Below are 13,268 nucleotides of genomic sequence, written 5' to 3' on the forward strand. Positions count from 1 at the left end.
TCCTAGGGGGCAGGGGACATGGGGCATGGACAGACAGCCCTCCTGGGGGCATGTTGCGTACACAGATGGTGTATGTAGCACTCAGTTACTGGCCCCCTGGGTGGCTGTAGCAGGTCTCTGGACCTATTGGATCACACAAGACAACTAGGGACATTTTTTCCCTGATAATTTTGCCAACCAGTGGACTGTAAGGTTGGGTAAGGTGTTCTGTTAGTATTGATGCAATGATTGTTTTAGTGGATAATCGTAATCCATTAGTTGAAGATGTTGTAATTTACCTCCTTATTTGAAATTTAATAGCTTCTAGTTTTTCACATCACAGAAAGCATTTGTACGTGATTATAACATGGGCAACTCTGAGACTTATGGGAAAAGCCTGCGTGCCTGCTCAGACTCGGACATTCCAGAAGATAATGACTGCCTTTCCACATGGCTCTCAGAGAACTTTCCCCACCACCACGGGGGGGCACTGGGGGCCTTCCCACCCTGAGCGGCTAGCGGGCCACTGGCATGCCATCAGAAGTTGTGAACTGTCCGTTAGGGGGGGCACTGGGGGCCTTCCCACCCTGAGCGGCTAGCGGGCCACTGGCATGCCATCAGAAGTTGTGAACTGTCCGTTAGCTCAGCCTTTTTGTATTTCTTCCCGAGTTTTCTTAGCTCTTGATTGTTTACTCTTTCAGTTGCATTTTGCCAGAGTTCTCTAAAATCATACCAGATTTGGTGAACTTATTTCAGAGAGAAGTGCTGCCTTTGCAGTACGAAGCATCTGCTGACCCCGTGTGTCCCCTTACCTGGTGGTGTAGGGTCACCACTGTTGTCCCAGCATTGGGGCACTGTGCACGCATCCCTACACATGTCGTCTTGGGCTGCTGCTGGGATGCGTGGCCTCTGAGCCCCCTCTCTGCCCTGGAGAGAGGTGTGCACGAGGACCCCGCAGCAGCCTATGGCCCCTCACGTGGTGTTTCTGAGGCGTCCACACGGGCTCGTGAGACTAATGAGGCACCATGTGCCCCCTGCAGGCCGAGGCCCGGCTGCTGGAGGAGCAGCGTCGTGTCCAGGTATACCTGCACGAGAGCACGCAGGACGAGCTGGCGCGCAAGTGCGAACAGGTGCTCATTGAGAAGCACCTGGAGATTTTCCACACGGAGTTCCAGAACCTTCTGGACGCTGACAAGAACGAAGGTGGGTGCTGAGGCAGCTGGGTGAGGGCAGCACCTGGGGAGCCAGCCAAGAGCGGAACTGCCGAGTTGGAGTGCTGTGGGCAGGGCTGCTGGCTCTAAGGCCACACACCCTCTCAGGGTGGGCCAACAGTGGAGGTCGTCCTAAAGAACTCTGCACCCGAGGTTCCTTTTCTCTTGACAGAAGAGTAACCCTTTCCACCCTTGACAAGCAGAACCTCCAGAAAGTATACAGGGAAAATTGCCAAGCTCCCCACTCTTGCTAACCTCACCTCATCTCTAAGTTTACCCATCGAGGCTTTGGTTTGTTTAAATTGGAAAACGCTGAGTCATTCTAAAAACATCACTAAGACCCTGGTGTACTGGTCACAGTTCTCAAGATCTTGATTGGAATTTTCTGGAACACTGCAAATACAAAGCAGATAGATAGAAGCAAGGGTGGCATGATTTTTTCATGTATTAGGTACAATAAGACTTTGTCACCAAAACCTACTGCTGCACAGACAGTGGGATCACCTGGGCGGTTTCCCTTAAGAACACCCTTCTGAAGGAGGAGAGCTCACAGTTGGCAGGTAGCTCTAGACCTGGGCTTTGAACCAGGCGAGGTAAGGGAAGTTGAGCACCAGCACGCGCAGTGTCGCCCCTGATGGTGAGGCGTGCACGTGTACCCCGCATGCAAGGCTCTCAGACCAAGGGGTGTGACTCAGCCCATCCTTTGAGCTGAACGTGGAAGGTAGCGGATTCTGTTCACTTAGCAGTCAGTGACGCTCCATATTCCTTGCAGACTCTGTACAAAGTGGATGGTGGGACTAGGTTCCCCGAATGCCAGCTACTCCTCTATACCATGTAAGCACACATGTATCGATGAAGAAATCCGAGGATCCTTTGTACTCGTTTGTGCACTTGAGCGGAATATTCCCTCTCCTTAAATGTAGTCTTTTATTTTAAGTCAGTGTTAGGGTGCCTGTTATGTCGGCCATAAGTAATTGAGTCCCAGACTTTGAGGAAGTACCCAGTCATTTCTGATGAGATTTTTTTCCTCTGTTTTGTCTGGTTTTTCATATGAAAGGGGAAACAAGCTTTTACAGTAGCACCGCTTCTCTGTACACACAGGCTGAGAAGGAAGCGTTTGGAGGGTCAGGTCTGCAAGCATGAATCTTCAGATCCAGAGCATCTGTCTCATCTCTAGGAGACGCCCACCAGGCGATTGGGGGGGTAGGGAGGGCGCAGTTTCGTGCTATGGGATCGGTTCTAACAGCAAATCCAAGCACGACAGAAGAAAACAGTGCTCAATCCAGCGCCATCATCTCTTGTTGTCGTTATGTGAGCCCGTTGCCGCGGCCACTCTGCCAATCCATCTCAGCAAAAAAGGCCAACCTCTGACCTCTGAGTTTACCTTGCATGCTGTCCTCCTCCAGGGACCGCTTCCTCCGGATAATGTGTCCCAAGTATACCACACTGTCTTCTAAGGAGCATTCGGACTGTACTTCGGACAGGCATCAGTTCTGTCCAACTCCCACATGCACATGAAGCTACTGAAAACGCCATGGCCTGGCCCAGGTGCACCTGAGTCCTCCCACTAGGTGGCTCTGTGCATCCGGGAGAGCAGGTGCGTGGGATTGGCTCCCTGTGTGAGAGAGACAGTGAATATCTCTGCTTATTCCAGATCTGGGCCGCATGTACAACCTGGTGTCCAGGATCCAGGACGGCCTCGGGGAGCTCAAGAAGCTCCTGGAGACGCATATCCACAACCAGGGTCTCGCTGCCATCGAGAAGTGCGGAGAAGCCGCGCTCAACGTGAGTGTTGTGGACCGGTCAGGCCTAGGCTGGGAGGGTGACTTAAGACGGCTGACGGTAAAGTACTTCCTGCAAGCTGGAACTCACGGACAACGGGGAGGGAAGGGGCTTAGCATTGGACTTGGCAGTAGAGCCCTTGGTCTCGGTGTACCCTAGGCTGGGACAAACACGCAGGCCACCTACCTGCCCACCTGTGTCGCTGTTTGGGAAAATGAGGGGGTGCTAGTGCCCGCCTCCTAGGTGTCGGGTGCCGTCCCCCCCCAGGAAGTGCTCCGGGCAGCATGGAGTACAGGGAGTGTCTGCACTTGGCATTGCCGCTCCTGTCTGCTGAACGCAATGGGGGTTCTCCTGGCATCCTGACGACTCTCCGAGGACTCGGTACTCAGCTCTCACACACACACATGTACACGTACATGTACACATCTACACATAAATACATACTTGGTATAGCCTCACACCTGCACAGATTGTTCAGACCCATCTGTGCTTGCTGGCTGGGGTATACGCTTGCCTTCAGAACCCCACTCACAGCAGTGCTTTCCCAGGGAAAGAGCTCAGCTAAGGTTATGGCAACTGTTCAGGACATTCCCAAGGGATCACCAAGATAGATTTTCTCAAAGGACACAGGATGATCGCGGGGGCTTATACTGAAAAAGTTCTCAGTAATCAAAAACTTCATCCATGAGGGAAAGACGGGAAGGTTGCATTGAGGAACTTTGTTCCATCCCGACAGTGAACCTGCTCGTTCATGGACGAAGCGGGGCTGTCCTGCCAGAATATCATTGGGAAACCTTACCCATCCACCCCACCACCCCGCTCTTACCCCTTCAGACTTTTTATTCCCAAAAGTCACCATGTCAAAGGTGTACCCCATTTCAATCCCTTGAGGACGTGAGAGCTACCACCTTGATATTTACATTAAGGAGCACAGAGCCCTTCAGGGGCAGGTTAGGCTGAACCCCTGAGACGTGTATGGACCTAGATGAGGATCCGGATTGTAGCCAGCCAGCAGGTTCACATAGGGTGGGCCTCAGTGAGCGGCCTCTACTGCCCCTGCTCCTCCCAGGACCCCAAGATGTACGTGCAGACGGTGTTGGACGTACACAAGAAGTACAACGCTCTGGTCATGTCTGCCTTCAACAACGATGCCGGCTTTGTGGCTGCCCTCGATAAGGTGGGTGGGCGCCGGGTGGCAGGGCTTCGTGGGGCTCCCGTGGGCGGACATTCCCTGACTCCCTGTGACCCACAGGCTTGCGGCCGCTTCATCAACAACAACGCCGTGACCAAGATGGCACAGTCTTCCAGCAAGTCTCCTGAGCTGCTAGCACGTTACTGTGACTCCCTGCTGAAGAAAAGGTACTGAGCCCGCCTGCGGACTCTTGTCGCGGCCAGCCTCACAGCCACTGCCGTGTCAGGCTGCTCTTAGCAGATCTGTTGGAATCTTGTTTTCTGGGACTGAGTTTTTACAGGGTTTTTCTCACGCCCTTTTCAAAGATTGCTTGTGCCAAAGCCCCCTCCTGCCCCTCCTCACGGGGCTTCTGGGTGGCGCATTAGCATCTGTTGGAGGAACTTCAGGCCCTGGGTGGGGGTGGTGGTCACAGTACTCTATCCTCCGAGTTTCCTTTTCCTTGTATCCCTGGTGGGTTAGTAGCAGCGGCCATACATAGGTTGAGGGGAGCGTGGTGCATCACTTCCTAGCCCTTCCATTTTGTTGGTGATGGTGTTGAGCCACACGGCAGAACATCACCAACTCGGCTTCCTGCCTGTGCAGGTCAGCATGCTGATGGTGTCCTTCGAGCTGGGTGTCCACTTTCGCCCTCCTGTCCGGGCTGCTTCCTCCAATTGTCACAAACTCACTGCCCCTTAGCTGCTGTTGCGTCTTTCCTGAGGGTCCATGTAGAAAGCTTTTAAAGACCACAAGGCTCAAGGCAAACCTTTTTTTTTTATTTTCTCACTAGTTAACTTGAATTCTTGTTTGGTTTTCGAGGGGATATTTCTGGTGGAAGGTTTAAAGATGATTTCAGAGGAATGGTTTCAGGGGCTCCCTTCCAGCTTCCCGTGGCTTCAGAAAATCCAGGCCATGAAGATTTTTTCTGTGATCAAGATTCTTTTATGGAATCTTTGATTTCAATATTCAGTAACAGTACTCAGGCACCACGCGTCCTCATGGCCAAGGAGGCCGCTGTTCATGGTTACAACCAGCCACACTGCATTCCCTCCTCCTGTCCCAGACTCTCCTTCCTCTGCACTCCACGTGAGGAAGAGCCAGCTGTGTCCTGAGTGGCCACGGGCACCAAGCGTGTTAGTCGGTCAGTTAGCTGGCCTGTATGTGAAGCTGTGACCCTAAACCCCCAAGCCCAGGAACCAGATTCCTTGCGGGCTTCGTCGTCCGTAGCCGCTGATCTATTCTGTTAGAAACATGTCTGTCACAGCACTTTGGGGCCTGTTCATCAGTTCTTGGGCGCAATGGCAGGAATTAAGGGCCTGAAGCCCTTGCTCTTACTGAGATTCTTCCCTCCTCATGAAGCAGGACTCAGACCTCCATAGCAGTGACCCACCTAGGGGCCTTCCTCCCACCACAAGGTGGTAACCACTTAGTGCCATCAAGTCAGTCCCGACTCACAGCAGAGCTGCTGGTGGGTTTGAACTGCCGACCCGCGGTTAGCAGTGTGGTGCTCACCCTACAGTGCCCCCCAGAGCGCCGTTGGTCTGTAATATACCTTGTCTTCAGGTGCACTCAGCGTAACCTGTGTGGGAGAGAATGACCCCGCTTTATTCCTCACACAGCAGTTAGGGTGACCAGGAGCGAGCTGGCTAGGTGGGCTTCCTCAGCCTGAGGTGACAAGGCGGCCTCCTCCATGCACACCCCTCTTCCCTGTGTTGTCTGCATGTCCTAGACCCGAGGGTTGTATGAGCAAAGCACAGGCAGAGCAGGTGAGAGCAGGGGCCTTTGTTCAGATGCTGGTAGCACGACCTTGCTGTGACCAGGGGCTTGGCCATCTCTGCTTTCTGATGTGGTGGCAGAGTTTCCCCCCGCCACCTGGTTCTTTCTATAAACTGAGATCTGTTCATTAATGATGGAGGAGCACGCTCTTTCCCACGTTACCCCTGACTCTTGGCAGACCTTGCTCTCAGTTCATGGATACATCTCTTCATGCCCTCCCTGGCTGGGCTCTGACAACTTCTTGGTCCTGGGTGTTGGGTTTTCCCTCGGCTTCTCTGAGCTCAGCTGTTCCCTGCATCAGGTCAACCAGCAGAGACTTTGGTGAGGGAGAGACTCGTTTCTCATACCTCATGTAATACTAGTTTTCATCTTAATCAGCCCTCTGAGGCAAGCGTACCCCAGTTATCCACTACCCATGTAAATAAAAGGATCGCAGGTGGAGTTCCTTTAGGAATCTAGCGCAGGTGTCTTAGTCTTGGTAAGATATTAGCAAATCTAATTTACGTGTGAATTGTAAAAATTCGTGAACACATGGTATTATATAGCATTCTAGAATGCAGGCAGTCCGTCATTCATCAGTCAGGATGGTAGCGCATGGAGCTTCAGTTGTACTTACCATGGTGCCATCACATCGGTTCTGAAGCCGGGCTAGCCCATGTGTGCAGAGTAGAGGCGCACAGTGTTTTCTTGGCCTTTTGGAAGCAGATTTCTGCATCTGTCTCCTTTAGGGTCCGTTGGGTAGGTTTGAGCGCAACGTTTCAGCTTATAAGCGAGAGCCACTCGGCAGGCGTCAGCGTCTGCATCAGGAGCTGCTCTGCTGTGCGGGGGTGAGCCCGCCCGGGTCTGTTTCCTGGGAGGACTCGTTGCCCATTTCAGGCTGCTGTACTGCTCTGCCGAGTCGGAGCGATGTAATCATGGAGACAGCAGTCCCATTAGGCCCTCGGTCTGTCTGGCAGAATACTCGGCGTGTGCATCATCATTGAAGACCTGTCTCAGAAGCCCATGAAATGAGCAGACGTTCGTTCCCTATGACTCTGGGAGTGGACGCTGGTAACTGAGTGACTCCCTCGCTCCATCCGGGGCAGGCAGCCTGAGCTGGCATTCAGGACGGGAGTTCTGGAGTTGTTACTTAGAAACAGCAGGACCGTGGTGGAGTTTGTCTGGGAACAGGTCATTTTAGGGTGAAATTGTTCTGTCTGTAAGGGAGTCTAGAAGGAAAGCCTGAGCGGTTCATTTGCCTCATCGAGCTTGTTTACTTTTCTCACAGCTCGTAAAAAGCAGGTGGGCTAGGGAAGCTCACTGACTGGCTTCATCACTGTGATTGTCAGGGGCCCTTGAGTGAGTGCTGACTCATGGTAACCCTGTAGAGCAGGGGTGGGGAACCATTTCCTGTCAAAATTTATAACATCATTCTCAGACTATACCACATTACTAAATTAAAATTAGCCTGTTAGTTTGGGTTAGACATTAATGACCTCACCCCTAGTGGAGTGGGAGCCCTGGTGTGGAGCTGTAGGATAGACACTGGACCGCAAGGTTGGTTTCAACCACAAGGTCAGCGATTCAGACTCACCAGACACTCCTCAGAAACCCTGTACAGAGTCGCTCTACAGTCGGAACCAACTGGATGACGCTTACCAACAACGTGCTAGCTGGCACTCTGGTTGCCTTGGCAAGGCCGGACATGTCCCCTACCCCTGCTGTGCAGCCGATGGGTTTTAACAGCTGACCTTGTGGTTAATCATACGGCACCGTACCAGGATGGCTCAGAACTTTGTGGAACTGTTATGCATGGTTGCTGTGTGAGCGCATGTTCCCATGGCACAGGTGACAAGACTGCACGTCAGAAACCTAGCCTGGGCACGGTCCGATATGACTTGGCTGGCCTGTTAGTTCAAAACTGCTTTTCTCCATTTCAGCTCCAAGAACCCAGAAGAAGCAGAGTTGGAAGACACGCTGAACCAAGTGGTGAGGAGCGCTGTGGGCAGGCTTTCGAGGGTCGTCAGTCCACAGAGCGGATGAGTAGCTTGCTGTGGGAGGGGCCTTCCGTTTTACCATTTGTCCTCATCAGACCTGAGTGTGTCCGTCCCGTGGGAAAGGACGGGGGTGGGGGCTGCGTGGTGGGCATGTGCTCTGAGGGGTGGGCACACCAGCATGTCTTGTGGTGGTGCTGCTAGATGGTGGTCTTCAAGTACATCGAAGACAAGGACGTGTTCCAGAAGTTCTACGCAAAGATGCTGGCCAAGCGCCTGGTGCATCAGAACAGCGCCAGCGACGACGCCGAAGCCAGCATGATCTCCAAGCTGAAGGTGCGCAGCTCGGGACTGGGGCAGGGCCAGCTGCCAGCTCCCTGTGCAGGCCCACCAGATCCGTGTGGTGACAAGACGTTGTGTGGGTGTGTTTTCAGCAAGCCTGCGGCTTCGAGTACACCTCCAAGCTCCAGCGCATGTTCCAGGACATCGGGGTGAGCAAGGACCTGAACGAGCAGTTCAAGAAGCATCTGACCAACTCCGAGCCCCTGGACCGTGAGTGTTGTACTCAGCAGCGTGGGGGTCTCGATGGGAGGGAGGGCAGTGAGGAGGGCGGTCTGTCCGCTGCCTCAGCAGTGACACATTTTGGATTCTAATTGAGGTGAGAAACGCTTGGCTGTGTCCGGTTGCATGGATTAGTGGTACATTCAGCAGGAATTGTCAGGGGCCACTCCTGTTGACAAGCGGTGGGCAGTGGGTATGGAGCTGACTGGTGTGTCTGCCCCGCAGTGGACTTCAGTATCCAGGTCCTGAGCTCCGGGTCATGGCCCTTCCAGCAGTCCTGCACCTTCGCACTGCCCTCTGAGGTGAGGGGCAGGGTGGGCGATGCGTGTTGTCTGTGACAAATCCATAGACTGTGGAGGACTGTGTTCCCCGTGATGTGTCTGTGGACTGTGGAGGATGCGTGTTGGACCGTGGAGACTGTGTGTTTTCTGTGATGTGTTCGTGGACTGTGGAGACTGTGTTCTCTGTGGTGTGTCTGTGGACTGTGGAGGACGTGTGTTCTCCGTGACACGTTCTCTGACATGCTCATGAGCTGGGGAGAACATGTGTTCTTCATGACATGCCCCTCTGCAGCTGGAGCGGAGTTACCAGCGGTTCACAGCCTTCTATGCCAGCCGACACAGTGGCAGAAAGTTGACGTGGCTGTATCAGCTGTCCAAAGGGGAGTTGGTAACCAACTGTTTCAAGAACAGATACACCTTGCAGGTAAGATCACCTCTTTTAAAGCACTTAAGTCCAGATGGACGTGAGACCAAGATTCAGACACCTAGGATGAGGGAACTCAGGAAGCAGCTCTCGAGTTCGGCTCTGGCTGGCTGGGCTCAGCCCATCGGTCTAGTCCTCTTTGGCCGAGTAGCCAGAGACAGTTCATGGATAGTCTGCGTGTGAAATGGGGGTCAAGGGGCTGTTTCGTGACCAGAAGATGGAATGAAGTGCTGAAACTAGGCTGGCAGCTCTGTTCCCTGACAGAGCAGCGTCTCGGCCCTTTACGGCCCTCAGTGCCCTAGCAGCCACAGCTGGGCGCCAAGCAGGACTCTGCATCTTCCCAGAAAGCTCAGGCAGATCCAGGCGGCCTTCTCGGGAGCCAGTTTCCCTCCAAGAGTCTGGCTTACTTCTGCTTCCCGCATTGTTGCTGCATGTTCTTGTCTGACACACTTTCCCTGGACACTCAGCCACGTTCCTTGCTGTTTCCTCTTAGTTTCTCTCACTTGGGGTACAGTTTGTTGTGAACTTGGATGTGTGACGTTTTGTCTTAGGTGTCCTGTGTTGTACATACTCTAGTTGCACAGACGTCCCGCCTATGTCTGGTCGGGGGCACCGAGCGCATCAGCCACGTGCCCCTCCTCTTTAGTGGCTTCATCACAGGCTCTCATCACGTGCTGGTCCTTGTATTTCTCTGAGTCATGTAAACGTGTGTGGACTTTATCAAGATTATCACGTAACACAACGATCTCATCATAAATGTGCATGGTGTGTGATGTGTTTGGGACAGCGTGCTTTGTCCCCACCGTGAAGGAGGCGTTCAGTTTTACAATTTACCATTCAAAACATGGCCGTGTGGTTATAAACCAGAGGCTTGTGTGTTACTGGAAACCATGGACCACACACTGATCTGAACGCTTTGCTAAAGTCAAAATATATGGGGGAAGGGACCATACAGAAAATTCTCACTAATTTTCTTACTAGAAACATCATCCCCAATCCTAGGCATAATCCAGAATCTTCCAGAAGTATGATTACTACCACAGTTGAGAAAATGCCAACATTGCCCAGCTCTTCTTACTGCAAGTCAGTTGTTACGCTTGTGCATTTTTAGTGTATGCACTAAAACATGTTTGTAAGTTTAGATCTGATGTGTCAACCTCCCAAAGATTGATTTATAAAGATTTGTTGTTGTTAGGTGCCATCAAGTTGGTTCCAGCTCAAAGTGACAAGATCGAAACACTTCCTGGCCCTACAGCACCCTCACAATCATTGTTGTACCTGAGGCCATTGTGGAAATCACCACGTCCGCGGACTATCCTTACTTGGTGTCCAGTTTTCACATGAGGCAGAACTGGCTCAGGCACACCTGAGACCTCAAAGGGACATCTTTAACATGTTTTCTAACACTTGAAAGAGGGCTTTTATAGCAGGTTTGCTCGGTGCAGTACATCATTTGATTTCTGGACTGCTACTTCCATGGCTGTCTGTTGTGGATCCAAGTAAACTGAAACCCTTGACCACTTCAGTCCCTTCTCCGTCTGTCATGATGGTGTTTCCTGGTTCCGTTGTGAGCATCTTTTCCTTTATGTTGAGCTGTAATCTATACTGAAGAGTGTAGTCTTGGATCTTCATCAGTAAGTGCTGTAAGTCCTCTTGTCTTTGAGTAAGTGCAAGGTTGTGTCTGCATATTGGACTTTGGAGTCTTTCACCAGTCTTGATACCACGTTCTTCTTCACATAGTCTTGCATCTTGGATTATTTGCTCATCATACAGTTTGAATAAATATTGTGAAAGGATGCAGCCCAGATGCACACCTTTCCTGAGTTTAAACCACACAAAGATTCCTTGTTCTGTTTAAGTAACTGCCTCTTGGTCTGTGTGCAGGTTCCTCATAAGCACAATTAAGCGTTCTCATATTCCCATTTTTTGCCGTGTTATACGTTGTTATCCATTTGTGACTGTGTGTTGTTAAGATCCACACAGTGAAATACCTTGGCCTAGTCAGTAAAACACCGGTAAACTTGTTTATGGAGTTCTCTGCTTTCAACTAAGAGTCATCTGATGTCAGCATTCATATTCCTGGTTCCAGGTCCTCTTCTGGTTGGTCCCTGTTTTGGTGACGGCTGAAACTAATTTTAACTATCTTCGGTAAAATTTTACTCTGTGTGGTGGTAATCATATTGTTTGATCATGTCTGCATTCTGTTGGGAGGCCAGGTAACTGTCTTCCAAATTTCTTGGCATAAATGAGTGAGCACTTCCAGCTATGCATCTGCTGCACGACCTCAGTCCGTCTTCTAGACATTGTGGGAGTCTTACTTTTCATCAGTGCAGCTTGGGGTTCTTCAGTACCGTTGGTTCTTGGTCCTGTGTTAATTCCTTAAATGGGTGAATGTTGATGAGTTCATGTTGATACAATCCATCTTTTTCTGGGGCTTCCTACATCATTTTTTCCCCGTAGAATCCTTCGGTATTACTGTTAAGAGTCTTGAATTTTTTTCTTGAGGTTTTTCAGCTTAAGAAATGTCGAGTGTGTTCTTCTCTTTTGGTTTTCGAACTCCTGGCCTCTGCATAGTTCACTGTAATACTTGACTTGGTCTTCTTGAGCTGCCCTTTGAAATCTTTTGCTCAGCTGTTTTGCTTCATCATTTCTTCTATTTGCTTTACTCTGCCTTTTTAAGAACAAGTTTCAGAGTCTCTTCAGACACCCATTTTGGTTTTTCCTATCTTTGTTGTTGTTGTTGTTGTTAGGTGCCATCGAGTTGGTACGACTCTTAGTGACCCTGTGTTTAACAGAACGAAACACTGCCTGGGTCCTGGGCCAACCACACAATTATTGCCACGCTTGAGCCCATTGATAATGCCACTGTGGGTTTCTTCAGATTAGTTCTTGATGTCATTCCACAACTCCTCTGGTCTTTCGTCATTAGTGTCATTAGGTCAAATTTGCTCTTATGAGGTGGTTTCTAAATTCAGGTGGGATATATTTCAGGTTTGATTTTTCTTCAATTTCAACTTGAACTTGCATATAAGCAGTTGATGGTCTGTTGTCTGAGTTTCTTCGTCGTCTCTTCCCACAGATGAGGTCTGTTTGATTCTGTATATTTCATCTGGCAGGATCCGGTGTACAAAGTCATCTCCACCATTGTTTCTATCACCTACGCTCAGTTTTTCAACTACGGATCCTTCTTTGTTCCCAACTTTCACATTCCACTCCAAGTAATTATCATTGCATCTTTTTTTCTAAATGTTATTGTGAATTGAGTGAAGGGTTGCAGAATAAATAGATCCTTCCTTTTATAGTCAACAAACTAGACACTTCCGTTGATTTCCCTGTAGTCAGGTAACGGTGGTACCTGTGTTTCGGTGAACTCGTTCACTCCTCGCGGTGTCCCCCCGGCTGGTCCTGCTGCAGCCCCTCACCATCGGTGTGAGACTTGAGCCCATAGCTGCTCACACACGGCTAGTTGTCTTGTCTGGGGTCTTGCTCTTTTCCGCTGACCCTTCACTTAAGCAGCAAGCATGCTGTCCTTCTCCAGGGACTGATAACTCCTGAGAACATGTTCAAAGTGTGAGAGACCAAGGCTAGCCATCCTGGACCCTAGAGAGCCTTCTGTCTGTTGCAGCCTAGATCTGTGGGTTCTTCTAGTAACCCATGGTACTTTTCATAGTCTTCTCCAACACCAAACTCAAACGTATCAATTCTTCCGTCTTCCTTATTCATTGCCCAACTTTCACATACATAGGAGGCTATTGAAAATACCATGTTTGGGGTCAGGTCCACCTTAGTTCTAAAACTGATACCTCTGCTCTTGAACACTTCAAAGGTGTCTTGCGCAGCAGATTTGCCTAATGCAGTGCGTCATTTGATTTCTTGACTGCTGCTTACTTCAGCGTCGATAGTGGATTCAAGTAAAATGAAATCTTTGACAACTGTAGTCTTTTCTCCATTTATCATGATGTTATTTATTGGTCCAGTGGTGAGGATTTTTGTTTTCTTTGCATTGAATTACAACCCATACTGAAGGCTGTGGTCTTTGATCTTCATCAGTGCTTTAAATCCTCTTCACTTTCAGCAAGCAAGGTTGTATCTGCAATTGCTCATGAGTCT

General features: G+C 50.5%; 1 protein-coding gene across 1 annotated transcript in view; it reads left to right on the forward strand.

The window, feature by feature from the left end:
* CUL1 (cullin 1) overlaps window positions 1-13,268 on the forward strand; it is a 38,049-nt gene that overhangs the window by 15,002 nt on the left and 9,779 nt on the right. The window contains exons 7-15 of the mRNA XM_006861202.1: window positions 1,020-1,182; window positions 2,845-2,975; window positions 4,042-4,149; window positions 4,225-4,331; window positions 7,839-7,887; window positions 8,097-8,228; window positions 8,327-8,444; window positions 8,679-8,755; window positions 9,027-9,158. Coding sequence (XP_006861264.1) covers window positions 1,020-1,182; window positions 2,845-2,975; window positions 4,042-4,149; window positions 4,225-4,331; window positions 7,839-7,887; window positions 8,097-8,228; window positions 8,327-8,444; window positions 8,679-8,755; window positions 9,027-9,158 — 1,017 coding nt within the window. The remainder of the gene's footprint in view (window positions 1-1,019; window positions 1,183-2,844; window positions 2,976-4,041; window positions 4,150-4,224; window positions 4,332-7,838; window positions 7,888-8,096; window positions 8,229-8,326; window positions 8,445-8,678; window positions 8,756-9,026; window positions 9,159-13,268) is intronic.

This window comes from Chrysochloris asiatica, unplaced genomic scaffold (genome assembly GCF_000296735.1).
Source record: "Chrysochloris asiatica unplaced genomic scaffold, ChrAsi1.0 scaffold00041, whole genome shotgun sequence".
NCBI lineage: Eukaryota > Metazoa > Chordata > Mammalia > Afrosoricida > Chrysochloridae > Chrysochloris > Chrysochloris asiatica.